This window comes from Equus przewalskii, chromosome 9, assembly GCF_037783145.1.
Source record: "Equus przewalskii isolate Varuska chromosome 9, EquPr2, whole genome shotgun sequence".
Taxonomy (NCBI): Eukaryota; Metazoa; Chordata; class Mammalia; order Perissodactyla; family Equidae; genus Equus; species Equus przewalskii.
The window spans coordinates 11044254-11072038 of NC_091839.1; the positions used below are offsets into that span (position 1 = coordinate 11044254).

A 27785-nucleotide genomic window follows, 5' to 3' on the forward strand; every position below is an offset into this window, starting at 1 on the left:
AGAAAATGAGTCGGCCTCTGGCGGGGGCGGGGGGCGGGGCCGCGCTGAGCTGGACCCGCTGGACAGACGGCCCGCCTGGAGCCGGACTCCACGCCGGACACGATGCTGCGGCCTGGTCCTCGCGGCCGCCGCCCCCTCTTGCTGGTGCTGCTGCTGCCACTCCTCGCAGCCGCCGCCACCGCCGCCTCTGCCGCCAGCCCCGGCTCCAGCCAGGCCGTCGAGGTGATGACCCCGGGCCGCCGGGCCGGGTAAGCCCCGCTGCGGCCCCCTTTTTTGTGCTCCCTCCACCCAATGAGGCTGGTGATCCGGGAGGACCAGGACTTTCAGATTTAGGGGAATACGAACCCACTGCTTCGGGGTGGGGATGAAAGAGCCAGAGCCCTTGGATTTATTGGGGCCCTCTATTTTGTGGGGCTTAGAATCCGGGGAGCACTGAGATTCTGAGGGGAGGGGTTTCCCTCCGGTGTGGTAGAGATGCATACGGCTCCAGGGAATTTTAAGGTTTATTCGGAGAAAGGTATCAGTTTATATGGGGTTAGGGCTTTGAGTTCTCCCAGGATGACAGATGAGTGGTGCCCTCGAGCTGGGATGGGGTTCCGCAAACTTCTCGGGTTCATAAGGAGGAAGAGTATGGGGGGTTACGAAGGGACTTCATGGAGGAGTTGAGATGTCCTGGTTTTCAAGGGTTTGGGGGGCTAGGTTAATTAAGAGGGACCCTTGGATTTTCCTAATTCATTGGGAAGAAGTGAACTTTGGGGTTGATGGCCGAGGGGCTTGTGGGGAATTGTGCGGGGCGGGGGGGTGTCCAGATTTCATGATGTTTGGGATGCTCTAGTTTCCTAGAATTAGAGAACTCCAGGCTTGAATGAGGTACCAGTGATTTCCCGACGAGAGATCCAGAATTTCCTATAGATTTGGGGCTTACAGCCATCCTTCCTGTCTGCGGGTGACGAGATCGAAGGGAACAATCTGCCCAGCACCCCCACCCCCCGCCCAGCGGCCCAGCGGCCCAGCGCTCCGTTACAAAGGCCCCGGGCTCAGCTCCCGCCTCGGTCTCTGCGAATGCGTTTAGTAACCCGAGCCGCGCCGGGGGCGGGGCCGGGAAGGGGTTAACCTGGAGAAAAGGAGGGAGGGATGACGGCGAAATCGGGGTCCCGGAGGCTCCTCGCGGGCACCCTCTTCCCCCACTGGGCCCCACCCGTCTGGAAAGAGTCCATGCGCCCGACGTCCCTTCTCAGCATCCCCCCACTGCCCTTCTCTCGGGGCCTGCGCGCGCAAGCCCTCATCCCTCGTCCCCCTTAGCCTGGGGATAATGGATTTGTCTGGGGGGCCCCTTGGTTGCGACGCACTTGCGCCGGAGCTGAGGGCTCCGCTACTCAGAGTCTGAGATCCTCTGGGCGCGGAGATTTCTCCAAAAACGACTCCTTCCTCTTAGTCAGGTGGGAAACTGAGGCCCAAGGAGCGGGAGACGCTGGCTCCAGGACACACAGCGTGGAAGGGCAGGAACGGGCTTCCCACTTTCGGGATTCCCAGTCCTGGGCCGTGGCTCCTTCTGTATCCCGCTCCACCTCAGCACCCTGCTGGACCCACCGTCAAAGGAGGACCTCCCTCCCCAACGGCTGAGGCCTGTGGAAGTGGCGCCACCTGCCGGCCACGCGCGGGATGACGGCTGAGTCCTGGACGGGGATGTGCGCGTTGGGCCGAGTTCTAGATTCCCAGACAGTCGGGGCTTGGCAATGCACTCAGAAATCCTCTTTGAGTCTTTTTTGAAAAATCACTTTTAAAGAAGACTTTCAAACGTCTTTTCCAGTAAGACCTCACCGCCAAACACTTCAGAAGACAAATAAAAGTAAGGTTGCTGTGGCCTTCATCCCTGGAGAGTCTAAGCCGATTTGCCTCCCATTGTACAGATGGGGAAACTGAGGCATCGAGCGCAGTGCCTCAAATTGGTCGCACGTCTGTTTCTTTGGAGCATTTTCAGGCCTCATCTTGGCTTTCCCTCCCCTATCCCCCATTGCCCTCCTTTGGGGGGGTTCTAGGGTGCCAGGGGCCTAAGGGACTTCTCCTTTACTTATAGCATTGCTGCTTGTCGCTGCTGCCCAGGCCAATCGCCCAGGAGGAGTCGCTGCTTCAGAGGTGGGTTCTTCTAGGGGGGTATAGGTAGGGGGGTGGAAGAGGGTAGGAGCAGAGGGGCTGGGGGCTCCCTTCCCCACCCCTCATCGCAGCTGGAGAGCTGAATGCACTTGGTGGAAAGAGGGACTTGGTCCCTTCCTTCTCCACTTAGTCCCTGGCCATCTCCGAAGCCTCCTGCAGGGTCCGGAGCTGCCTGCCAGGAAAGTGTGCAGGCCCTCAGCGGTGCCTGACTCCAGTGCCCCGGGCGCTGCCGAGCCCTGGCTCCAGTGCGAGGAAGAGACAGGTGTCCCTGAATTGGCAGCCACTGACGTGAGTGTGCAATTTCTCCCCCTGCCCCCGCCAGGTGCTCAGAAGCTCCCAAGCCCAGCACTTCCGGCTCACCTTTCTCTACAGCCTGGCTCTCTCCCTTGTTCTCTCTGTCTCTGTCAACTTGTATCTCTGTTTCTGTTTCTCCTTTTCCTGCAGTCTCTGTCTCTCTGTCTCTGTTGCCATGTCCCTCTTTCTGTATTTGTTCTTTCCATCTCTGTCTCTGTTTCTCTCTTCACTGCCTCTCTTTTCCTCGGTGTCTCTCTCTGCCTCTGTCTGTCTCTGTGTCTCTCTTCTCTCCTCTCTCTCTCTCCCTTCCTCATCTCTGTAACTTTGTCTCTGTTTCTCACCAAGCCTCGAAACAACACTCGAGGCCTGGTCCCCATAAAGCGGTTGGGGGAGTTGGGCTGAGCCGGCACTGGACAACATCCTGGTTGGTGTGGGAGGCCCCTTTCAGCGAGGGGGGGGGTCAGCCTAACCGCGGTAACAGCGCCTTCTCTGCCCCCTCCCACCCAGGCTGCAGGAGGCCCGAGCTCTGCTAAGGCGACGTCGGCCCCGCGGGCCGGGGGGCCGGGCCCTGCTGAGAAGGAGGCCCCCACAGCGCGCCCCTGCCGGCCAGGCTCGGGGTAAGAACATCCGCCCTTCCTCTGCCGGGGGGCGGGGGGGGGGGGGTTCCGGGCCAGATAAAACCGTCTGGTTCCCACGGTCCAGCCGCCGCCTAGCCGCCCCCCATTGTAGCTCAGCGCCCCCCCCCCCAGGACATGGCCCCCTCTAGGGACCCCGGCGTCCGGCCGCGTGAGGTGAGCCTGGGACAGGACCAGACGCCGGCCAGAGGCGCTGACCCGCGAGGGTGGGGCCGGGAAGCCAGGCGTCCGGGCTCCCCGCGGCCGAAGAGGGGGGCGCTGTGCCTGCAGAGAGCGCAGCCGAACTAGCCCAGACAACAAAAGCGATTGTGCGGGTTGGCGCCTGCCCTGTCACCGAATGCCCAAAATTGCGGGGCGGCTAGGGGCCAAAGGCCTCCCCCTGCTTCCTGGACCCTCCCTCTGCCCTCCTCCAGCTCCGGCTCTGCCCCTGGGCCAGCACACCCCCTGGTCTCAACCACCCTCAAAAGTCCCCCTCCTGCTGTGGCCTTCAGCCCAGATGTGTCCCCTCCTCCCTAAAGTCTTCCAGATGTGGGCCTCCGGCCAGATGTGAGGACCCCCGCCCACAGCCTCAATCCACCGTTTCCCCTTATCCATTCTGACTTCTCCTACCAGGTGTGGGGGTCCTGGTCAGATGTGACTACATCCTCAAGTGTGTCCCCCACCCCAGCGTCCTGCCCACCATCCAGACCCTCAATTCCTTCATGTGCCCAGGTGCACCGACCCTTCTCCTCTCCCCCAGATGTGCCACCTGGCTGCCCAGATGTGCAATGACAGGCCCCTATCCACTGAAGGCCCTTTCTCTGTGCCTAGGGCGGAGAATCAGCCTTTAGCGGCCTCCCCAAATGCGGCCCCCAATACTCTTTCCTCTTTATGGATTCAGCCCTGTTTGGGGAGAAACCGGCCCGCCCCCACCTGTTCCCTTCCTCGCCGCTCCCCTGCGGGCCCCATTCACTTGTTGGTGCGAGGGGGGGCCGAGGGGGCGTCCCCTCCCCCCTGCGAGCCTAGCGCCCAGCCTGCGCGCCTCTGGCTGCGCGCCCAGCCCCACGCGCCCCCGCGCGGCCGCCGGGGAGGGAGTGGTGGGGAGGGGGGGCCTGAGCGGGGGCGCGGCCGCCCTCCCCCGCGGGCGGGCGGGCGCGGCCGGGCCCCTCGGGCGGGCTGGGGCGGCGGCGCGGCGGAGCGCGGCGCTGCAGCCATGGCGGGCGGCGCGCGGCTGCTCTGGATGTCGCTATTGGTGCTGCTGGCGCTGCTCCGGCCGCAGCCCGGGCTGGGCCGGCCCCGAGAGCGCCTCCGCGTGCGCTTCACCCCGGCCGTGTGCGGCCTGCGCTGCGTCCACGGGCCCACCGGCCCCCGCTGTACCCCGACCTGCGCGCCCCGCAACACCACCAGCGTGGACAGCGGCGCGCCCGGCGGGGCGGCCCCGGGGGGACCCGGCTTCCGCGCCTGTGAGTGCGGGGTGGTGGTCCCGAGGGAGGGGTTCCCCGGGGGAGGAGGATCCCCAGGGATGGTGGAGACAGTCCCCCAGGGAGAGGGAGCCTAGATTCCGTGTGCAGTAGCGCTGGGGAATCACATTCCTGGCTTTTGGGATTGAGTCCTGAGGGTCCTGATTTTGCAAGCAATGAGGGTTCTCGGGGACCTGTGGCGTCCCACGTGAGGGGACTGGGGTCGGCTTTCCTGCCCTTGAGTCAAAGTGGGGAATACCTGAATTGAGGGTCCTGGGAGCTTGGGAGAAGGGGTCCCTGGAGGCCAAGAGAGAGGTTCAGGGCCCTGCGGGGTGGTGTCCCAGTTGCTCCGTCTGTGGGGTGGGAGGGATTAAGAAAGTCCAGGATGGGAGTGCCTGGCTGGAGGGAGATTGGGGTGAGCAAAGTTGATCCGGAGGGCTGCGAGGGAAAGAGCCCCCAGAAGGAGGGTCTCTGCAGGACCCTGAGTTGCAAGGGTCCCACGTGGGAGAGAAATCCAGATAGGAGACCTAGGGGGAAGGGGCGCCCCCTGGGGGCCGGGGGGACAGGAGGAGGGTGCGCACCGGGCACCCCTAGAGATGAGGAGCCCGCGGGGGGGTTCAGGTGAGGTGAGAAGGGTGGGCCACCTGTTGGCCCCAAGGTGCGGGGGTGGGTGGGCTCTCGGGATCGGGGCCTACCTGCCCCCAACCCCGGAGGTCCTCTGGAGTGGGGAGTGGGGGCCCCTGGCGCCGAGAACTCACCCAGCCTGGCCCCCAGCCAACCCAGCCCGGGGCCGGCGTGAGCTCATCTCCCGCCTGAGCCCCCGCCCGCTGCCACTCCCTCTCTCCTCCCCTTCCTCTCTCCTTCCTTCACTCCCTCCCGGCCCCAAGCCCCGTGCCAGGCGCCATGCCCAGGCGGGTGCCAAGCCCCTGGAGGCACAAGGAGGGGCATGTGAAAGGGGGCTGACCTCGGCAGGACCTCGATGTCCTCAGCTCCTCATTCCTCCAGGGTCGTGGGCCATGGAGTTGTCGGTGCCCATCGAGCGGCTCTCCCCCGGTGTGGGAGCCCTCAGGGAGCTGGGGCGGGGGGGGGGGGGGTGCTGCATTCAGGCCAAGAGAAGGCTGAGAAGTGCCCTTGGAGGCTGGGAAATGCACCCAGACCTAGCTGGATTACCACGACCCCCAGCAGACTTCCTATTTTGGAATCTTGATTCCTAGTTAAGCCTCTTTTAGGCCTGCCACTCAATTAAGGACCCATATTAGAGCCCCCTGGAGTCCTGGCCCGACTCCTCTAACTAAGGGAGCCCAGAATGTCTGCCTTCAGACCCTAAACCCTCTCCCCACCACTATCAACAGCTCCAGAGACCAGCCCCTCCAGCGAAGTTCCCTCCCATTTTTCTTATGTGATCTCCCCAAACTGTACCCCTCACTGGAAAACTCGGTAGTATTGTCCCTCAGTTAGTCCTCCCCACTTCCCTGAGAAACCCTAGATTATAAACCCTATGACAGTTAACCCCGGTCCCTAGCTGAATTCTCTTCCCACAAAGCCTACCGTTTTCTTATATTTCCGATGGAGTCCCGTCAGAGATCCCCCATTCCTGTCTATCCAAGTCCCGCTCTTCCAGCTGACCCCTCCCCTCCCCAGGAACTTCTGCTCCATCCACCTTCAGAGAACCCCAGAGTTGGTCTTGATCAGCTGATCCTCCCAAGAGGTCTCTAGACACTGTTCTTGCCCGAAGCAATCATTAATGAAAAGACTTGGGTACCTAATCCCTTAGCTGGGAGGGGAGGGGGGAATAGAGTCTTCCCAGACAATTGAAGCTCTCATGTGCTGGGAACTCCCAGGGATCCCACTTCCCCCTGAATCTAAATGCTGTTCTCAGCACTCTCTAACTGGCTATCCTCTAGAAGACACTAGAGTCCTGTTGTCTAGGTAACTCTCCCCAAAAGGACTCAAAGGACTCCTGTTGAAGGGCGCCTCAGTTTGCTCTGAGTTAGGCTCCCTTTCCGTTCCAGAAACCTCGAGCCGTCTTTGAACCCCAGAGTACTGCCCCCTAGCTGATCGCCCAGGAGTCCAGTCTCTTTACCCTTCTTGAGGGGACCCCCTCTCTTTCCTCTCTCCAGTGTACACGCACGCCTTCCTGGACGGCCCCGGCCGCCTGCCCCCATCCTCCCCTCCGCACAGCTGTCTCCAGCTGTTCTCGGCAGCCCCGGGGGAGAAAGGGAGGGGGTGCCCTCGCAGGATACGTCCGGCCTTCTTTGGCTCCGCGGGCTCGGGGCTCCCCAAGGGTCCGGAATGCGGAGCCGCCGCCCTACCCCCGCCGCACCCCTCTCTTTGTTTACCCCGCCGCACAGCTGGCAGTGCCCCGCCCAGAGGTGGCCCGGGGCCCAGCGAGGGCGCGCAGAGGGGAGAGGAGGCGCGTTCCCGCTAGTGGCCCCGCCCCGGGGCTACTGGAGGCGGGAAGGCAGAGCTAGAACGCTGGATCCAGAGCCAGAGGGGAGGTGGGCGGAGACAAAGCGCGGTGGGCGGGGCTAGGGTGCCCCGATGGCTGGGAGGTGGGGTGGGAGGGGCGTGAGCGAAAGAGCCCGGGCAAATCAGAGTGAGGAAAGGAAGGTAGGCGGGGCTAAAGGCAGCATGTTAGACGCCTTGATAAGGCGGGGTTTAGAATCCCTCGGGTAGAAGGTGATGTGGGCGGGCCGCATAGACCCTGTCTACGCATAGACAGTGGGCGGAGCTTGAACGTCGTGGACCCGACCAGACAGGGTGTGGGCGTGTCTAGAATGGTACGACAGAGTTGGGAGGGAGGAGCGGTGCCAGGCAGTGACTAAACTGTGATTTTAGTCAATGAAAGGGACCAGCGCTGGATCTGAGGGACTGGAACAGCAAAAGACCTAGCCTGTCGACGAGATGGGAGGGGCTACCATGCCAAGGAAGGAGATAGAGTGGGCGGGGACAGCGTTGTCTGGGCGGGGCTGGTACACCGCGGACTCTGCAAGAAAGTGGGACTCGAGAGCGAGGGCGGGGTGACATGAAAGTGAATGAAGAGCCGGAGGGCGTGGTGAGCCGATCCAGTGGGCGGAGCTATACGTCTGAGAGCACTACGACCGGACCCAGCCAGTGTAGATAGCCAGGATTGGTGGGGGTGGCACAAGACAGCTCAAGGTGGAGCGACTGAGAGTGATGCCTTTGAGGGTGTAGTTATAACGTTAGGGACTGAACTAGCTTGGATGCGCTGGCTCCAGGGGTGCTTGCCAGGGCAATTACCGACCCTGAGTGTACTCACTCTCCCCATAGTCCTGTGTCCTTTGATCTGTCACAACGGCGGTGTGTGCGTGAAGCCTGACCGCTGCCTCTGTCCGCCGGACTTCGCTGGCAAGTTCTGCCAGTTGCATTCCACGGGTGCCCGGCCACCGGCCCCGGCCATGCCAGGCCTCACCCGCTCCGTGTACACCATGCCGCTGGCCAATCACCGCGACGACGAGCATGGTGAGGAGCGTGAGGCTGGGGTCCTCTCTGACCCCTCCGCCCACCACCTCTCCCTTCCTCTGATCCCTCATCTTTCCTGCCTTCCCCGGAGTACCCTTCTCCAGTGCGCCCTTTACCCCCTTTCTTAGTCCCAGTCCCTAAGAACCTGTGTAAAGGAGCGGGCCGGTGGTCGAGTGGTTAAAATTATGCGCGCTCCGCTTCGACGGCCCCGGTTCACGGTTTTGGATCCCGGGCGCGGACCCACTCCACTCATCAGCTATGCTGTGGAGGCATCCCCACATACAAAGTAGAGGAAGACTGGCACAGATGTTAGCTCACAGCTAATCTTCCTCCAGCAAACAAAACAAAACAAACAAAAAACCACACCCGTTTAGACACCCCTTTGCCCGACGTGCCTCCCTCCAGGAGTGGCATCTATGGTGAGCGTGCACGTGGAGCACCCTCAGGAGGCGTCTGTGGTGGTGCACCAGGTGGAGCGTGTGTCCGGTCCTTGGGAAGAGGCGGATGCCGAGGCAGTGGCACGAGCAGAGGCAGCGGCGCGGGCAGAGGCGGCGGCGCCCTACACGGTGCTGGCACAGAGCGCGCCGCGGGAGGACGGCTACTCGGACGCCTCGGGCTTCGGTTACTGCTTTCGGGAGCTGCGCAGAGGCGAAGTGAGAAGAGGCTGGTGGGGAGGGGCCCGGAGCGTGCCACCGCGCGGGGGCGCGCTCACCCAACACTTCCCCACAGTGTGCGTCCCCGCTTCCCGGGCTCCGGACGCAGGAGGTCTGCTGCAGAGGGGCCGGCTTGGCCTGGGGCGTTCACGACTGTCAGCCGTGCTCCGAGCACCTGGGTAAGTCCCAGGCGTCCCCGAGGTGCTCGGAGCCGGGGAGGGGTGATAAATAACCCCGTCGCTGCTCGTACCCTGCCCATAGATGAACCCTGTTCACAAATTCTTGCCACACCTGCCCAGTTGTGGGGATCATTTCCAGTCTAGACCTATCCATACCGTTCTGGGACCGCTCACCCCACTTTCTGACTTTGACTACACTGTTCTCACCCTGCCTCTGTGCCATGGCCCCACTCTTGCATTTCTGGAACCTTCCACGTTGCCTTCTGTCAGACTGCCAACCTAAGGCCGACCTTGCGCTCAAACCACACCCAACACCTTTTAGTCCCTCCCACCCCAATTTCGTCCCCGCCCACTCCATTCTCACTCCTCCCGCCCCTGGCCTACCCCTCTCCTCTCTCGACAGGGAACTCGGACCGCCTGGGCGCCCCAGATGGACCCTGTCCAACCGGCTTTGAAAGGGTTAATGGGTCCTGCGAAGGTGAGCGGGGGTGAGCGGGGGAGGGGGGAGGGGCGTGGCTCTAGAGGCAGAGCTCGCAAAGAGCTGGTCCCTGACGCCACTGGGACCACCTCATCCCTCGCAGATGTGGATGAATGCGCGACGATTGGGCGCTGCCAGCACGGGGAGTGTGCGAACACGCACGGCGGGTACACATGCGTGTGCCCCGATGGCTTCCTGCTCGACTCGTCCCGCAGCAGCTGCATCTGTGAGAGGGGGCTGAGGCTGGGTCCCACGTCTGTCCGCCCTGCCCTCAGACCCCATCGGAGAGCATCCTTGGGCCTTTAATTCCCTTAGCTCCCCGCCCCCCCCCCCCCCGCGCCCCGCATCCTCCTAGAAGCCCAGGTCCCCCCATTCACTCTTACTAGATCCCGCTCAGAACGTCTCAGACTCTCATACACCTCAGACCCCCTGGACCTGCTTCAGCCCTTCTAAGAACCCCTCCAAGCTTTTGGATTCAGACCCCTTCAGCTCCCCAGACTTTCTTCAGCTCCTCTCGGCCCCCAAATCCCGTCACCTCCCTGGACCACCAGACCTTCCTCAGACCCTGAGATCCTTCTCAGATTCTCTCCTTCACCCCTCAGACTCTCCGCAGGCCCCAGACCTTCCTCAGACCTCCAGACCCCGCGCCTCTCCTTCCTACCCTCTCAGACCTCTCCCAAGTGCCCCTCACACCCACCAAACCCTCCCTGAGACCGTTCCCCTACCTCTCAGATCCCCCAGTTCCGCTGCACTCCCAACCCCGCCCTGAAGAATTTCCTCCCCCTCCCCCAGCCCAACACGTGATCTCAGAGGCCAAGGGGCCCTGCTTCCGCGTGCTGCGCGACGGCGGCTGCTCGCTGCCCATTCTGCGCAACATCACCAAACAGATCTGCTGCTGTAGCCGCGTGGGCAAAGCCTGGGGCCGGGGCTGCCAGCTCTGCCCACCCTTCGGCTCAGGTGAGCGCCGGAGACTCCCCGCCCACTTGCCTGGCTGGGCGCTAGCCTTGGCCACGCCCCGACCCCTGAGACTCTGCCCACCTTTGGCCACACCCACCCCTGAGATACCCCACCTTGAAGTTAGGCTGAGCCCCCTGAGCGTCACACCCAGCCTTGGCCGCTCCTAGTCCTTGAGATATGCTGCCTGCCCAATGCTGTCCCCAAGCTTTGGTCTAGTCCCCAGCTCCTGAAACACTACCTTCAGCCTAGGTTCCGCCTTGGGCCCCGTCTTAGACACGACCCTCTCTGGGACGCCTCCCTGGCAATCGAGCTTCTGCCTAAAACCAGATCCCACAATGGACCTGTTTCCTGGCCTTGAACGCAGTTCCTGTAGACCCCCACGCAGACCCTCAACCCCTGTTCCTGCCCCCATCCCAAAGGAGGAAAAACATCCGTGGTCCCACCCTCAGCCTCTGAGAATTCCCAGTCTTTAGCCCGGGTACCACCCCATCCCAGCATCCAGCCCAAACCCCTGACAACACTCCCAGGCCAAGCCCCGCCCCCAGCCAAAGCCAAACCCTAGACCCCCCCTCCTCTCTCTCTCATTCCCTCCTGCTCTCATGCCCTCTCTCTGCCCACCCCGCCTCCCCGTTCCTAGAGGGTTTTCGGGAGATCTGCCCTGCTGGCCCTGGCTACCACTACTCGGCCTCCGACCTCCGCTACAACACCAGACCCCTGGGCCAGGAGCCACCCCGCGTGTCCCTCAGCCAGCCCCGAGCCCCCCCTCCACCTCTCGACCACCCTCAGGTGAGCTGGCTTCTGGAGGAGGGGGTGTCATCTCCCAGGGGCTGCCCCAGCCCCATGGGGAAAGGAGAGGGAGTGAGGACACCCAAGTCCAGATCTCCATTCACTGATGCCGCTTCTTTACCAGGCTTTCTGCCCACCCGTCGCCCAGAACCCCGCCTGGAGCCCCGGCTGGAACCCCGGCCTGAGCCCCGGCCTGAACCCCGGCCAGGCCCTGAGCTTCCCCTGCCCAGCATCCCCGCCCGGACTGGTCCTGAGATCCCTGAATCAGGTGCAATAGAGGGAATCGACGGCATTGATGCCGGGTAGGGGTTCTAGCAGGAGGTTCCAAGGTCAAGATCCCAGGATGGAACAAATAGGGACGTCACCGGCAGAGGAGTTAAGGCAGGGGTGGGAAGAGATAAAGATTTGGAGGGTTGGATGGTGGTTACATCGGGAGCTGGAGTGGGACAGGCCAGGGTGCAAATTCTCTGTCAATTCGACAAGTCATTTAACCTCTCTGAGCCTCAGTTTCCTCATCTGTAAAATGGGGACCATTGTGAGGATTCAGTGAGCTATCTCTGAAGTGTCTGGCCCACAGAGAGTGCTCAGTAATGACAAATAATTATTTCTCACGGATGGCGCTAAGAACCTATCTCAGGCAGAGGAGTGGAGGGTTATGGGAGGATTCAGGTGGAGGATCTGGTGAGAAGGTCCCATGATAAAGGGGAGCAGGATGGGGAGTGGAAGCCTGGGCTTGGGGAGGAACATCCGTGAGGGTGTTTTAGGCGGAGGATCTGAGGGGATTGTACTGGGACGAAAGGGACAGAGGATTCAGAGATGGGGGAACCCTGGCTGACTGGACCCCCCAGGTCCCTCCGCGGGCGTGTGTCAGCGCAATCCCCAGGTCTGCGGCCCGGGACGCTGCATCCCCCGGCCCAGTGGCTACACCTGCGCCTGCGACTCCGGTTTCCGGCTCACCCCACAGGGCACACACTGCATCGGTGAGCCGGGCAGAGGGGGCGCACGGAGGCGGGGCGGGGGGCTCTGCCCGCTCCCCTCCTGACCAGCCCCTCCGTGCCCTCAGACGTGGACGAATGTCGCCGCGTGCCCCCGCCCTGTGCTCCCGGGCGCTGCGAGAACACGCCAGGCAGCTTCCGTTGCGTGTGTGGCCCCGGCTTCCGAGCCGGCCCGCGGGCTGGGGAGTGCCTGGGTGAGAAACCCGCCCCGCTGGCTCCGGGCCCCATCTCTGCCGGGTCCCGCTACCGCTGGCCCTCCGGAGCAGTTGGCGCCCTCCCACGCTTCCCCACGCCCCTTCTGCCCAACTATACTCGCGCCCTGGTCCGGCCTGGCCCGCCCCGGCCCGCCCCGGCCCGCCCCCAGACCAGCTCCTGCCCTCCCCTCGGCCGCACTGCTGCCCCTTCCCCGCCCGGCTGACCCTTCCGGTCGGGGCAGGTCGCTGCCCTCCTTCGGGGCCGACCCCTCTCAGGGACTGGTCTCGGCTCCGCCCCTGCCTTGGCCCCGCCCCTACATATTCCAGAGGCGCTCCCACCTACCCCCGGGCCCCGCCCCATCCTGTGACCGCGGCTACCTCTCTCCTGACCACGACCCCTGATTGCCACCCTGCCACACCAGTGCTACATCCCTAAACCGCCCCTTCTCTCGCTCCTGCCTTCCCTGTGCTGGGTCCCCAAAGCTGCCCTTCCCGCCCTTGCCCTGCCCAGGCCCTGCCCTCCGCAAATTGCCCCCCTCACCGTTCCCCTCTCCACCTCTGCCTTGGCCGGGTCCCCAGCCCTTGTCCTGCCCTCCCCACTCAAGCCCTGCCTTCGCCTTAAACCTAGTCACTCTGGGTCCCCCCTACTGCTCCTGGCTCCGGTCCCAGCCTGGCCAGGGCCCAAGCTTGGCCCTGCCCCTGCCCTCCCCGCCTCCCCCCCCCCCCAGCTGTCTGGAGCAGGGGTGGGTGGGGAGAGTGTCTGCTCCAGTCTCAGCCGCCTGGGGTTGTGCCCGCAGACGTGGACGAGTGCCACCGCGTGCCGCCGCCGTGTGACCGCGGGCGCTGCGAGAACACACCAGGCAGCTTCCTCTGCGTGTGCCCCGCTGGGTACCAGGCTGCGCCCCACGGAGCTGGCTGCCAGGGTGAGGGACTAGGAGGGGCAGAGGGGAAGGGATGTGGGGGGGAAGGGTTGAAGGGCAGTGATGAGGGATGGAGAGACGAGCAATGAGGCAGAGGGAGGGTGATTGATGGGAGGCAGAGGCCAGGTTCTGAGAACATGGCCTGATGGCTGTAGAGACAGAGTGACACCGGGATGGAAACAGAAAGGCTGAGTCATGGAGGATGAGGAAGCAGAGGGATGGAGGATGGAGGTACCAGTAATAGAGGAAGGGGTAGAGTTATGGAGGACAAGTAGAAGGAGGCCCACTGATGGGAACTAGAAAGGCAGAGTTCTAGGAGGCAGACAGGCAGCTTAATAGGGGTTGAAAGGGTAGAGGGATGGAGGATAGAGAGTTAGAATGGTGGGGTAGGGTGGCAGAATGATGGAGACAGGAGGAAGTGTGATGGAGGATGGAAGGCAGAGTGATGAGGACAGGGTGGCAGGATGATGGAGACCAGGAGGCAGAGTGATGGGGGATGGAAGGCAGAGTGATGAGGACAGGGTGGCAGGATGATGGAAGGTGGAATGTCAAAGCAATGGAGGTCAGGGAGGCAGAGTGGAGCATGGGGGGCATAAGGGAGGTGTGACCCCGGGCCCCTGCCCCACACAGATGTGGACGAGTGCATCCAGAGCCCGGGCCTCTGTGGCCGAGGAGCCTGTGAGAACCTGCCCGGCTCTTTCCACTGTGTTTGCCCGGCTGGCTTCCGGGGCTCGGCGTGTGAAGAGGATGTGGATGAGTGTGCGCAGGAGCCACCACCCTGCGGGCCAGGCCGCTGTGACAACACGGCAGGCTCCTTCCACTGTGCCTGCCCTGCTGGCTTCCGCTCCCAAGGGCCGGGGGCCCCCTGCCAAGGTGAGGGTGCTGAGTCCTCTCCACTCCTATTTGCTGTGGGCACTGGAGAGAGACATGACTGCGGACAGAGAGGCAGTGTGATGGAGCTCAGTGATAGAGGAGAGGGGCAGAGGGGTGGGGGTACTGAGAGGGTGGGGAGGGCCTGACTCTAGAGTCTTCTCCTCTTCTCTAAATACAAGGGTGCTCTCCACTCCTCTTCCCTTTTTGGGTGATACTCTTGTGCTTGTGGGAACCCTGAGGAGGGGACAACTCTGAGGCAGGGAAGGCCACATGCAGGAAGTGGGGCCCTAGCCTCACGCTGGCAGATGTAGAGACCATTAACTGGGGAAATGAGGGAGGGGTCTGTCCTCCTGGCAGGAGGGAGCAGGCTGGGCAAAGTCTAGCAGGCTGCCTCCAGACTGGAATGCCAGGGTGGGTGGTGATGGCAATGAGTCTGGGTCCAGGCCCCTTCCTCAGCCCCACGGGTCCCCTCTGCCCCAGATGTGGACGAGTGTGCCCGCAGCCCCCCGCCCTGTGCCTACGGCCGGTGTGAGAACACGGAAGGCAGCTTCCAGTGCGTCTGCCCCACGGGCTTCCAACCCAACGCCGCTGGCTCCCAGTGCGAGGGTGAGGCCGGGGAGGGAGGGAGGACCGTGTGTGGGTGACGGGGGCATTGGGCTGCTCTTCAAGGCCACCCTCTCCTCTGGCCCCCAGATGTGGATGAGTGTGAGAACCACCTGGCGTGTCCTGGGCAGGAGTGCGTGAACTCACCAGGCTCCTTCCAGTGCAGGGCCTGTCCTGCTGGCTACCACCTGCACCGTGGCCGATGTACTGGTGAGACCAGGCCCTGGCTGTGACCTTGGATCTGCGTATGACCCCTGACCCAAATTGTGACCCCTATCCTGGACTACAGCCCTGACCTGGCCCATGACCTCCTGACCTGGACCTCAATCTCCTTACCTGGAGCACTTACCCAGAGACTGACTGCGACTCCTGACCTAGACTATGGGCCCCTGACCCAGACTGCAATTCCCGACCTGGACCACAACCCTTGACCCTGAATGTGTCTTCTGACTCTGTGCCCCATGAACTCTCAACTTGACTGTGACATTTGACTCTAACCATGACTCCTGCTGATAACCCCTGACCCCACCCTGATAGCAATTGTGACCCTCCCGACTCCTGGCCTTGAATGTGACCTGTGGCTGCTGAACTTGACTGTGACATTTGACCTAACCTTAACTCCTGACCATAACCCTGACTATAACCCCTGACTCTGTGTGACCTTTGATTCTGTCTCTTTCATTGCACCTGCCCTTGCCCCTTCTCAGAGTCCCTTCTTTGGGGCCTGATTGGGTTCATGATCACTGACCTCAACACTTGACTAAAGGCAGAATTTGGGACCCTGACTGTAACCCCTGACCCTAATTGGTCTCAGATTCCAGTCACTGACTCTGACCCCTGACTCAGCAGAATCCCATCCAATGATCCTGGTTTATAATACTTGACTCCTTACCCTATTCATTTCTGACCCCTGTTTCAGTCCAGAGTCCCTTCACCTGACCCCAGGATCCTGGGACAGGGAGTTCCCAGAAACCCAGCCCGCAGAGCCCCCCATCATGGTCCCCAGAATCAGGGGACCTTGGTCCTCCCTACCCACTTCTGTCCTACAGCCCTCACCCCATATCCAACCTAAGACACTTCCCATCATCTCCCCCAGACGTCTCTGCCCCAAGGGGATCTGTCTGGCGTGTCCCTAGACTGGACCTTTTCTGAAACCCCCATTCCCACAGATGTGGACGAGTGCAGTTCGGGTGCCTCCTGCGGCCCCCACGGGCACTGCACTAACACCGAAGGCTCCTTCCGCTGCAGCTGCGCGGCGGGTTACCGGGCGCCGGCTGGTCGGCCTGGGCCCTGCGCAGGTGGGCAGCTGGGGAGAGGCCGGAGAGCCCTGGAGTGGAGTTCTGGGGTCTTGGGCAAAGCGCGCGGGGCAGGTGGAGGCTGCACTAAGGGGCTATGGGTGGAGCTTAAAAGCCGGCCCTCAGGGGTGCGGCTTGGGGGCGGGGCTGCTGTGTGGGGGCGGGGCTGCTGCCTTGGGGGCGGGGCTGGGGTCCGGGCAGCTGGGCGGCAGCCCTTTCTTTCGCGAACCCTAGACGTGAACGAGTGTCTAGAGGGCGACTTCTGCTTCCCGCATGGCGAGTGCCTCAACACCGACGGCTCCTTTGCCTGTACTTGTGCCCCCGGCTACCGGCCCGGACCCCGCGGAGCCTCTTGCCTCGGTCTGTCCCCAGCCTGGGCCTGGACCGGGAAAGGGTGGGCGAATACCAGGAGAAGTCGGGACAAGAAGACGGCGGAATGGGGAGTCTGAATTTTTGGCCAGGGTCTTAGTGCATCCTGGGGGCGGGGCTTGCGGAGACCCCGGGCGAGGCTTGGAGGGGAAAGGCGGGAACGACGGAGTCTGGGTAGCTGGGCCGTGAATGTCAAGGGTCGGGTCTGACCCCGTGGGAGGGGTGAGGCTGGCAGGGAAGGGAGGAGCCTAAGGCAGGTGGGGGAAGGAGTTAAAGACCTTGGAGCCGAAGGGGCGGGGCAAAGGCGGTGGAGGGCGGGGCAAGGGCTGCGGGGGCGGGGCCTGGAAGGTTAAGCGGAGGAGGAGGGGGCGGCGGTTTCCGACACTCTGTCCTGCAGACGTGGACGAGTGCAGCGAGGAGGACCTTTGCCAGAGCGGCATCTGTACCAACACTGACGGCTCCTTCGAGTGCGTCTGTCCTCCGGGACACCGCGCCGGCCCGGACCTGGCCTCCTGCCTAGGTGAGAGGCCCCGCCCCGGCCTGACCCCTCCTCCCTGCCTCCCGTGTCCCCCATTTGTCTCCCCTCCCCCCGCCTCCCCTTCGCTGCTTCCTCCCTTCCACCTTCCTGCGTCTCCCGCCTCTCCTCTTTGCCTCCCCATCTCCCCTCCTCTGCCCTCTTCCTCTCTTGGCCCCCCGCCCCCCTTCTGACTCTCCTCTCCCCTCCTTGACCCCGCACCTTTCCTCCTTCGCCTCTCTGCCTCCCTGCTTCCCCCATCTGACTGCCCTCCCTCCCTTCCTCAGACGTGGACGAATGTCGCGAGCGGGGCCCGGCCCTGTGCGGGTCCCAGCGCTGCGAGAATTCCCCTGGGTCCTACCGCTGTGTCCGCGACTGCGACCCTGGCTACCACGCGGGCCCGGGGGGCACCTGTGACGGTGAGACCACGCCCCCCGCCCCCACGACGAGTTTCTGGAGCTGGCTCCCTTGGGACTGAGGAGGGGCACCAGGCCTCACGGAGTTGCGGGAAGGGAAAGGGCCCCCAACCAATGCATTTAATCCTCTCCCCATCTTTGTGGTGGAAATCAGCCTCCAGCGTGTCCTTGTACTTTCTTGTGGAAGCGAGGCAGGAGGATGGGGAAGACACTCCTATCAGGAAACAGGCCAAGCCTCGCTTCCAGAAGCAGCCCATGCCCCTCTGCCGCTTGAGCACACTCCACATTTTAGGCGGTCCCCTAGTAAGACATCTCCTATAGTAAGAACTGTTAGCCTCCCCCCCTTCCAATGGACCCATGGATTGAAACCTCCTGTTTCTCCCTCTTCAGGCCCCTTCACTTTGCACTGCCCTCTTCCCACCTTCCCCACTCCTTCCGCTTCCAGCTCCCCTCCAAAGAGGCCCAACCCTAGCTGTCCTGGGCCCCATCCTTTCCTGCTGCGAAATTCCGCGGGTTTCTCCCGGCACTGATCTCTGCCCGCTTAAGCTCTGCCCTTCCACACTCTATTCACCTCTCCAGATTCTGTCCTTTTCCACTCCTCAGACTCCTCCAGGCCTTGGGAACGTCTAGGCCCACCCCTTCCAGTCTCTGCTCCGCCTTCAGACCGCCCCTTGCCTGCTCTTCTCCTCCACGCCTTCCCAGCCCTCCACTCCCCCACCCCATCCCTCACCTCCCATGCCCCCTGCCTGGCTCCCCCATCAGGCTCCAGCAGGGGACCGATCGAGGCAGGAGGCCAGGACTAATCCAAGTGTTTTTTTGGATGGTGTGTGGGCCAGCATTTCGTGGAACAAATGAGACGTCTGTGGGCTGGCTCCCTTTGGCTCTCCGGTTGCCAGACCTCTGGTTCATGGAAACCTGATTTCATGGAGTCTCATTCATTAATTCCACAAGAGTTTGCTGAGCACCTGTCATGTGCCAGACACTGGGGGCACAACAGGCAATGAGTCCAACGAAACCCCTCCCCTCCTGCAGCTGATATGCTAGGCGGGGAGACAATAAATATGGGAACAAATGCAAAATGCATTCAACAAGCAATTTGGGGGGGTACCCACTCTGTGTCAGGCACTGTTCTATGCCCTGGGGATACTGTGGGGAGCAAGACAGACACAGGTCCTGCCCACGTGGAGTCTGCATTCTAGAGAGGTGACAGCTGGCTTACCAAGAAATACATGGATAGAGTCCGGCCCGGTGGCCAAGTGGTTAAGTTCATGCACTCTGCTTCAGTGGCCCAGGGTGTCGCTAGTTTGGATCCTGGGTGCTGACCTAGCACCGCTCATCAAGCCATGCTGAAGTGGCATCTCACATAGCACAACTAGAAAGACCTACAACTAGAATATACAACTATGTACTGGGGGGCTTAGGGGAGAAGAAGAAGGAAAAAAAGACATGGATATAATGCAATGTCAGGTTTAAGAAGGAGAATAAAGCAGGAGAAATGGACAGAGATGACAGGGCAGTGGGAGAGGGGGTGCTAGGAGGTATAACCTAGACACCTGAGTGAAGTGAGGGAGGGAGCCATGCAGATAGCTGAGGGAAGAGTGTTCCTGACAGAGGGAACAGCAAGTGCAAAGGCCCTGAGGTGGGACCATGTTTGGCTATGTGAGAAATGGCAATGATGCCTTCAGAGTTATCAACACTTGTCAGTCTTTAAAAGCTCAGAATCCTAGATACCAGGTTCCTAGGGATTTGCAGTCATGAGAACGGGGAGCAGTGTAAGGAACCTGTGAATCCAGGCCTGTGACTCCCACCCCGCCCCTCCCCACTCTTGCAGATGTGGATGAATGCCAAGAATATGGCCCAGCGATTTGTGGGGCCCAGCGCTGTGAGAACACCCCTGGCTCGTACCGCTGCACACCAGCCTGTGACCCTGGCTATCAGCCCACGCCAGGGGGTGGATGCCAGGGTGAGTGTCCCCTGGGCATTGGGTGAGACGTGGAGGGGATGGAGGGTCCAGCAATGGCCTGACTGTCTGGTGGTTGCAGACGTGGACGAATGCCGGAACCGGTCATTCTGCGGGGCCCACGCCGTGTGCCAGAACCTGCCCGGCTCCTTCCAGTGCCTCTGTGACCAGGGATACGAGGGGGCGAGGGACGGGCGTCACTGCGTGGGTACGGGGCTCCAAGGGGTGGGTGGGGCCAGGGTGGGGGAGAGGTTGGTCAGGCCCTGCTCCTCTCCATAGATCTCAACAAATGTGACCGTTAGGGTGTGCAATTTAGACCTTAGAATATAAGATGATCTCCATGTCAGTCAGGACTGTTCTGGTTGCAAATGATGGGAACTCTATTCATTCAGATTTATTTTGGGGGTGCTTAAAAAATACATGCATAAAGTCAGATGTTAGCTGGGGCCAATCTTCCTCAAGCAAAAAGAGAAAGATTGGCAACAGATGTTAGCTCGGGGCCAATCTTCCTCACCAAAAAACAAAACAAAGACAAAACATGTATAAAGTGTATAAATTGCCCTAATCTTAAGTGTATATAAACATTCTTTCTTTTTTCCCAACATTTTATAGGAAAGATTTCTAAACATATAGCAAATTGAAAGATTTGTAGAATGAACACCTGCACACCCGTGACCTATATCCTATTATTATTATTTTATAATATTTGTTTCTTCACGTATCTAGCCATTAATCCACCTAATTTTTTGGATAGGTTTAAAATTAAATTCTCTAGTCTCCCTAAATTCTTCAGTATGCATAGCCTTAAGCAGACTTCAGTAGGTGTTTACAGATGTTTTCATTTGAGGTTCAATTTACATACAGTGAAATGCATGAATCTTAATTGTCCGTTCTTTAAGTTTGACAAGTGCAAACACAACAGGCTTTATTTCTTTAAAGGAATTAAAACTGTGAAGTCCTGGGATCTCTGAAGTTCAGGCATACCTGGATCCAGACCTTGTAACCAGGCTAGCCGTCTCCCTCTCTCGGCTCTGCCTCCCTCCGTGGTGTTTATTTTCAGGCAGACTCCATTTTCACGGTGACGAAGGAGGCCCAGCCCCTCCCAGCTGACATCGTCAGCTTGGCAACCCCAGAGCTAAAAAGGGAGGCTCTTTCTGGATGTTTCTAGCAAAAGTCCCAGGACTGGCTTTGATTGGCCCAGCTTGGTCACTGCCTGTCTCTGAACTAGAGAAATATAATAATCTGGCCCTGCCTGGGACTTGTGCCCATGCCTCGGAGTAGATTTAGCCCTGCTCGAAAACACATGAGTTGAAAATGGAGGAGCAGAGGGCTCCCAAGGGAAATCCAGGGTTTGTCACCAGAAGTTAAGTGGATGATGGGGTCTGGGCCGTTAAAAATACCCATTATATTTGAAAGCTCAGGATTTTAGACCTTTGAAATCTGACAAGGTTACAACCATTGACTCCGTCTCCCTTGCTGTCTCCTGCTCACAGATGTGAATGAGTGTGAAACGCTACAGGGTGTGTGTGGAGCTGCCCTGTGTGAGAATGTCGAAGGCTCCTTCCTCTGTGTCTGTCCCACCAGCCCTGAGGAGTTTGACCCCATGACCGGACGCTGTGTTCCCCCGCGGACTTCTGCTGGTGAGACAGATGTGTCTATTTAACTGATGGCTGCTGGCCCCACAGAAAAGTGATGTGGTCTGACCATTCCTGATGTGGACAGCTGCCATCAATTAAATGTTGTTGTTTTAAACAACAACAAAAACCTTTAGAATGCCCGGGTTCACATGGGTAGTGGGACTCAGTATCAGGAGAACTAGATCCTGGCCCTGACTCTACCAGATTCCTTCATTCAACAAATGTTCACAGGGCATCCTCGGTGTTTAGGCACTATTCTGGGCACTGGGGACACAGCAGTGACGAGGAAGACCACTCTGTCTTCAAGGGGCCCACAATCCAGTGGGAGTGCAGGCAGAGATATCACCAGATAGTGGCAATCCAGAGAAATCAGGGCTGGGATGGAGGAAGCACAGGCCTGAGGGAACCAGGCTGTGATGGGGAAAGGCTGAGGGGTTGTGGGAATCCAGAGGAGGTGCCTGCCTCAGCTTGAGAGGAGAGGAGGGAGGGTTTCCTGTGGGAGGAGCTGTCTGAACTGAAAGGCATAGGATGAGTAGAAAGGAGCCAGGCAAAGTGAGGGAGGGAGGGCCTTCCGGGCAGAGGACACAGCCAGAGGGCTGTAGTGTCACAGTGACCTGCTTGTGGTCAGGCGGCTGGCCTTTTCCCAGGGACACTGTGGCACATGTAAGGGTTTTGAGTGGGAGGGGGGTATATTGTATTTTGAAACCTCCCTCTGGCTGCCATGTGAAGGTGGATTGGAGGGGGTGACACTGGGAGCTGGGAGCCTAGGGAGCAGGCCGGGGCGGGGACCTGGGCAGGAGAAGACAGGGCTGGACCATGGCAGGGGTCATGGGAGGGGAGGAGGGGTCAGTGGGAGAAAGGCTCCAGAGGCAACTGGACAGGCTATGGGGCCACCTGGGTCAGGGAGCGGTGTCCAGGCCCATGCCTGGCTTTGGGAATGAAGGCTGCGAGGCCAGTTTGGGACATGTTGGATAAGAGGGCCCAGGGAGGCATCCAGGAGGCCAGGGAAGTCCCCTCTCCTCCCTCCCAAACTGCAGCTGCGATGATTGGCAAGTCGCCTGGGAGAGTGTGAGGTGGGGAGGCAAGAGATGCAGAAATGACAGGAGGCGGGGATGGGAGAAAGCGAGACGATGACAGATGGTGAGAAGTGTGGAGTCTGGTTCTGCCACTGATGGCTGGGGGCCCTCTGGGCCTCAGTTTCCCCATCTGTAACGTGGGGGCCAGAGGCTCAGCCCACACTGGGCTAAAGCCCCTGGTCTCCCCAGGCACATTTCCGGGCTCACAGCCCCAGGCACCTGCCAGCCCCAGTCTGCCTGCCAGGCCACCCCAGCCACCCCCGCCCCGCCGGCCCAGCACGCCCAGGCAGGGCCCCTTGAGCAGCGGGCGCCGGGAGTGCTACTTTGACACAGCAGCTCCGGATGCATGTGACAACATCCTGGCGCGAAACGTGACGTGGCAGGAGTGCTGCTGCACTGTGGGCGAGGGCTGGGGCAGCGGCTGCCGCATCCAGCAGTGCCCGAGCACCGAGACAGGTGGGCATGGGCTACGGGGTGGACACACGGCTCAGAGTGGGGTGGAAATAGGTGGGCATGGACTGGCACAGGGGACCCATGTGGACACGGGGCTGAGGTACTGGTACTGCAAGGGCAAGAGTGAGCTGCCAGCCCGGTGTGCCTGGGGCTGAGAAGTGGGCACAAACGGGTATGGGTGCTGAGGGCTTGGGCGGCTTGGGCAGGGACAACAGTAAGTGCTGAGATGGGTGGTCGTGACAGGCCCAGGGCAGGGGCTGGGCCACAGGGTCTGTCTCAGGCGTGTCTCTGTGTGCAGCCGAGTACCAGTCATTGTGCCCTCACGGCCGCGGCTACCTGGTACCCAGCGGAGACCCCAGCCTCCGGAGAGGTGAGGCCAGAGTCAAGCCCCCACCGCAGCCCCAGGCCCAGCTCGGGCTCACCCTGTCTCTGTCTGTCTTCTTTCTCTCTGTCTCTCACCCTGTTTCTCTCTTGGTCTCCCCCCCCCCCACCCTCCCCCAGTCCTCTGTTCTCTCTGTCTCCATCATTCCCTGTCTCTACCTCTGGGTCTCTATGGCCATCTCTGTCTCTCTCTTCCTTGGTCATACCCCGCAGACACACACTCCCCCTGCCCCTGCCCCCGCTCCAGCCCACCCCCATCTCTCATAGTGGGGGGGTGCATCTCTGATCATCTTTCCCACAGACGTGGACGAGTGCCAGCTCTTCCGAGACCAGGTGTGCAAGAGCGGCGTGTGCGTGAACACTGCCCCAGGCTACTCATGCTATTGCAGCAACGGCTACTACTATCATGCCCAGCGACTGGAGTGCATCGGTACGAGCTCCCCCCCGCCTCCCCGTGTCCCCCGGGGAACCCTCCCCAACCCTGGACCACGCCAGCTGCTCTCTGGAAGGTGGCCACCACCAGCAGGAGGTCCTTCCTGGAGTCTAGACTCCATCCATCACACTGTCAGGACGCTGGGGAAATGGGAATGAGTGGCGGGCTGCTTCTTAACTGCCCCCTCCATGGCTCCCTAGATAACGACGAGTGCGCGGACGAGGAGCCGGCCTGTGAGGGCGGCCGCTGCGTCAACACCATCGGCTCCTATCACTGCACGTGCGAGCCTCCGCTGGTGCTGGACGGCTCGCGGCGCCGCTGCGTCTCCAACGAGAGCCAGAGCCTCGGTAACCCCGCCCCCGGGCCCGCCTCGCCCCGCCCCTCGCTCCCTCGGCTCAGCCTCACGCCCCCCAGGCCACGCCCTCGGAAGGGCCACGCCCCGTCAAGCCCCGTTTAGCATGTCTGTGTGTCTGCCTCTTGGAGAGGCCAGCCGGTCTGGGGGTTAGAGGCAAAGGTTTTAGAGGAGGCTGCCACTTGCTGGGCGTGTGTACAGGTGCCCGTTGCTCGTCGCCTCTTGGGCCCCAGCTTGCTTTCTGCACACTGGGTGGATTGGCAATAGCCCCTCCTTACAGGGTGGCTGTGAGGAACCTTGTTTTTAAGGACACAGCGGGAGCTGGTCTTGCTAAGTGCTGAAGGCACACTTCCTGTTATTATTTCCCGGTGTGTCTCTGTCTCTTTCCACCTCTCTGTGGGTTTCTGTCTTTAGGTTTTTCTCTGAATTGCTGACACTCCCTGGGTCTGACTTTGTTTCCAGGTCTGTTTCTTTCCGTCTCTGCATCTTTGCTTTCCTGGTTTTCTCTGAGTCTCTGACTCTTTAGATGTGTCTGTCTTTGGGTCCTTTCTTTCTCTCTTTTTGCCCACTGACCCAAACTCTCTTCTCCCACTTCCTGTTCCTACAACATGCCCCCCACACCTGGAGACTTCATTCAGATAATGCTCAGAGAGGAAAAGCAACTGCCCCGAGGTCATAGAGCCCTCTCAGACCCTATCTCTCAGCCACTGGACCCCTCCTGCTCTCTCGTCCTGTGTCACAGCCTCATGCCAGACCAAGTGCTGTACACACCCGCAGCTCCCTCAGAGGGCCCCCGGGAGTCAGATCACAGCCAACGACGAGGATTTGGTGATAGGCAGGGGGTGGCTGGGCTGCTCCAGCAGGGGAGGACCCGAGGACCGGTCCCACCCTGATGCATGCTGTCTCCACCCTCAGACGACAATCTGGGGGTGTGCTGGCAGGAGGTGGGGGCTGACCTCGTGTGCAGTCGCCCTCGGCTGGACCGCCAGGCCACCTACACGGAGTGCTGCTGCCTCTACGGCGAGGCCTGGGGCATGGACTGCGCCCTCTGCCCCGCCCAGGACTCAGGTACTGCCACCTGCCTGGCCGCCCTCAGGGCCCTGCCCCTCAGGCTCCAGATCCAGGCCCTCGGATTCCCAGATGGCCCCAAACTCGGCCCCTCAGACCTCTCTGTCCCAGCCCATCCCTAAACCTTGGTCCCTTATACCCCACGTCACATCCCAAACACCTCCAAGTCCCAACCACAGAAACCCCAAGGCCTGACTCAGCAGGTCCCATAGTTCCGGTCCCATGGAGCTCTGAGGTCTGGTCTCTCAGACCCTCCACTCCTGGTCTCTAGGACCCCAAGATGGCCCATAAGACAGCCCCTCTCCCAAATCCTGGACCCTTAGGCCTCAAATACCAGTTACTCAGACCCCACCATCCTGGCCCACAGACTCCTTGGTCATAGCCCACAGACCTCCAAGTCCCACCCACATCCAAGTGCCTAGGACCCCAACACACAGCCCTGGAGATCCCCAAGTCTTGGCTCTTAAAACCTCCGAGTCCCCCAGTCCTCAGCCCCTGGGCACCCAGCTGCATCCCCAGGCCCAAAGACCCGGGTCCTCAATCCTCAGACCTCCAGGGCCTGTGGCTCAGAGCCCCTCCCATACATCCTGGCCCCTCCAGCCCCGACTAGTGGTCCTGGTCCCTAAAGCACTCCCACCCCATTTCTGTGGGCCCCTAGTCCGAGCTCCCATGGGTCCCCCAATTCCAGCACTTGGACCCTGATGCCCACCTGCAGTCCTTGGTCCTCTTGATCCCAGACCCGTGGAATCCCAGTCTCAGCCCTCAGCCCTCCATCTTGGCTCCGGAACCCCTGATCCCGACCCTCGTTTGGAGCCCCTCCCATGCCTCAGCCCAAGGCCCTCCCACCCTCTCGTCCAGCCCCCCCTCCCAGAGGGGGAAAAGGAATGGTGGGTGTGAGGCCAGCAAGGGCTGACTGCTAGGCCTGGCTCCTGTTCGCAGATGACTTTGAGGCCCTGTGCAATGTGCTGCGCCCCCCTGCGTACGGTCCCGTGCGGCCAGGTGGCTTTGGACTCCCCTACGAGTATGGCCCAGACCTAGGTCCACCTTACCAGGGCTTTCCGTATGGGCCCGAGTTGTACCCGCCCCCCGTGCTACCCTACGACCCCTACCCACCACCACCTGGGCCCTTCGCGCGCCGAGAGGCCCCCTACGGGGCGCCACCCTTCGACATGCCCGACTTTGAGGACGACGGTGGCCCCTACGGTGACTCTGAGGCTCCTGCTCCACCCGGCCCGGGCCCCCGCTGGCGCTATCGGCCCCGCGACACCCGCGGCTCCTTCCCCGAGCCTGAGGAGTCGCCTGAAGGTGGAGGCTATGCTGGTGAGCACTGCGCGCCGAGTGATGGAGACTGAGATGAGGTGTGCCGAGAGATGGAGACAGGGAGGAGGGAGGGAGAGATACAGAACCAGAGAGAAGCCCGAACGAGAGAGGCGCAGAGAGATGGGAAAACAGATACAGACGGAGGGCAGCGATGAAGAGGAACGGAGACGTTCCTGTAGAGCCACCAAGAAAGACATGAGGACAGAGGGAAGGCTGGGGAGAGCAGAGCCAGGTGAACCTCCCGGCCCCACAGCGCCCCCCACAGCCCTGAGCGGGATGGACCGCTTAGAAGGGGACACCCGGAGCCAGGGGCGCACCCCCACTGCGGGGGCATAAGGGACGGAAGGCAGAGACCCTGAGCCACCGAAGGCAGAGTCCCCACATTCTCAGCAGGCACCCTGGCCGGGCCCTACGAGGGGCTGGAGGCGGAAGAATGCGGGATCCTGGACGGCTGCGCGCACGGCCGCTGCGTGCGTGTCCCCGAGGGCTTCACCTGCGACTGCTTCGACGGCTACCGCCTGGACATGACCCGCATGGCCTGCGTCGGTGAGGGGCGGGCCGGGGCCAGCATGCGGGGGGGGTGGGGGGGGGGAGGGGGGGTGGGGGGAGGGGGGAAGCCCTGACAGAGGGGGCGGTCAGGGACATCGAGGGGGCAGGCCCGCCCGGAGGGACCAGGAAGTAATTCTTGCACTGGAGTGGGGCTTGCCTGCAGAAGGCGGGGTCGGACCGGGAGGAAAGCAGAGATCTCAGACTCAGTCCAGTTACTTGCTGTGTGACCCTGGACAGGTCACTGTCCCTTGCTTGGTTTTTCTCATCTGAAAAGTGAGCATAGTCATAGAACCCATTTCATAGTCTTGAGAACATCGTTAACATGGATTTACAACGCCGCTGAGGCCTATGTGTAAACCGAGGCGCAGAAAAGAGAATTAAGGGCCCCAGGGTCTCACAGCTGTGAAAGAGCAGGGGGGCCGGGCACCCAGAGACTTTGAGAGCTGGTCTGAGAAGCCCCCGGGCAGACTGTGGGCTCTGGCGGGACGTTGGGCAAGAGGCCTCCCCACGCTGGGCCTCAGTTTGCGCATGTGTAACACGGGATCACAGTAGCTACCTCGTAGGGTTATTAGGAGGATAAAGTTAATACAAGTAATATGCTTAAAACAACGTCTGGTATAGAGTAAGCATTTGTTGTTGTGGATATCGTCATCAGTTTTATTTTCCTAATAAAAACCTAGTGACCTAGAGGCTACCATACCCATCTTACAGAACTCGAAGCTGAGGCACAGAGAGGTTAAGTCACCTCCCCAGGGTCACATAGCTAGCAGGTAGGAGTGGCTGGATTAGACTCCAAACAGGAAGCTCAGCATCCACACCCCTCTGCCCCAGGAGCGTCAGGGGCCAAGGAGGCGGCTCTCGGGGCCCCAGTCCTGAGCAGCCCTCCATGCACCCCCCTCCCCAGACATCAACGAGTGTGACGAGGCCGAGGCGGCCTCCCCGCTGTGCGTCAACGCGCGCTGCGTCAACACCGACGGCTCCTTCCGCTGTGTCTGCCGCCCGGGATTCGCACCCTCGCACCAGCCACACCACTGCACGCCCGCCCGGCCCCGAGCCTGAGCCCAGGCCTGCCCACCCGGCGCCTGCGCACTCGGGGCCCTGCCCCGTGGTCCCGCCCGCCCACCTACGCGCATGCGCAGAGGGACGCCTGCCTGGTTGGAGAGTACAGACAGACCGATGGGAGGAAGGACGCCCTTCACTGTTCCCGCCACCCCCAGCCCCGTCTACCCCCGCCACGGGGCCCGGGACTAGCCCACGGTCCCCTTCACATTCCCTCTCCTTTTTATAAAACTTTTCAATTAAAAAACACCTATTTTGTA

The 27785-nt window shown here is 61.2% G+C and overlaps 1 protein-coding gene and 1 long non-coding RNA gene across 2 annotated transcripts; one reads left to right on the plus strand and one right to left on the minus strand.

Annotated features, from left to right (window-relative positions):
• The first annotated feature begins 85 nt into the window (after nucleotides 1-85).
• Nucleotides 86-27785, plus strand: LTBP4 (latent transforming growth factor beta binding protein 4). The gene is given in 34 exon segments (XM_070632780.1): nucleotides 86-248; nucleotides 2078-2136; nucleotides 2304-2442; nucleotides 2956-3065; nucleotides 7814-8005; nucleotides 8411-8658; nucleotides 8735-8837; nucleotides 9241-9315; nucleotides 9419-9541; nucleotides 10108-10272; nucleotides 10910-11029; nucleotides 11032-11058; nucleotides 11183-11326; nucleotides 11907-12038; nucleotides 12122-12247; nucleotides 13045-13170; nucleotides 13798-14040; nucleotides 14521-14646; nucleotides 14734-14853; nucleotides 15813-15941; nucleotides 16173-16298; nucleotides 16705-16827; nucleotides 17109-17240; nucleotides 19069-19200; nucleotides 19280-19405; nucleotides 20691-20837; nucleotides 22100-22366; nucleotides 22662-22733; nucleotides 23046-23174; nucleotides 23378-23524; nucleotides 24445-24597; nucleotides 25537-25917; nucleotides 26311-26463; nucleotides 27371-27785. Coding segments are annotated over 34 exon segments (4896 nt in total). The 5' UTR covers nucleotides 86-102; the 3' UTR covers nucleotides 27526-27785.
• LOC139085460 (uncharacterized) lies at nucleotides 4754-6198 on the minus strand. The gene is made up of 3 exons (XR_011543766.1): nucleotides 6071-6198; nucleotides 5487-5595; nucleotides 4754-4875 (listed from the first exon to the last, which is right to left on the minus strand). It is a non-coding gene; the product is annotated as an uncharacterized lncRNA (long non-coding RNA).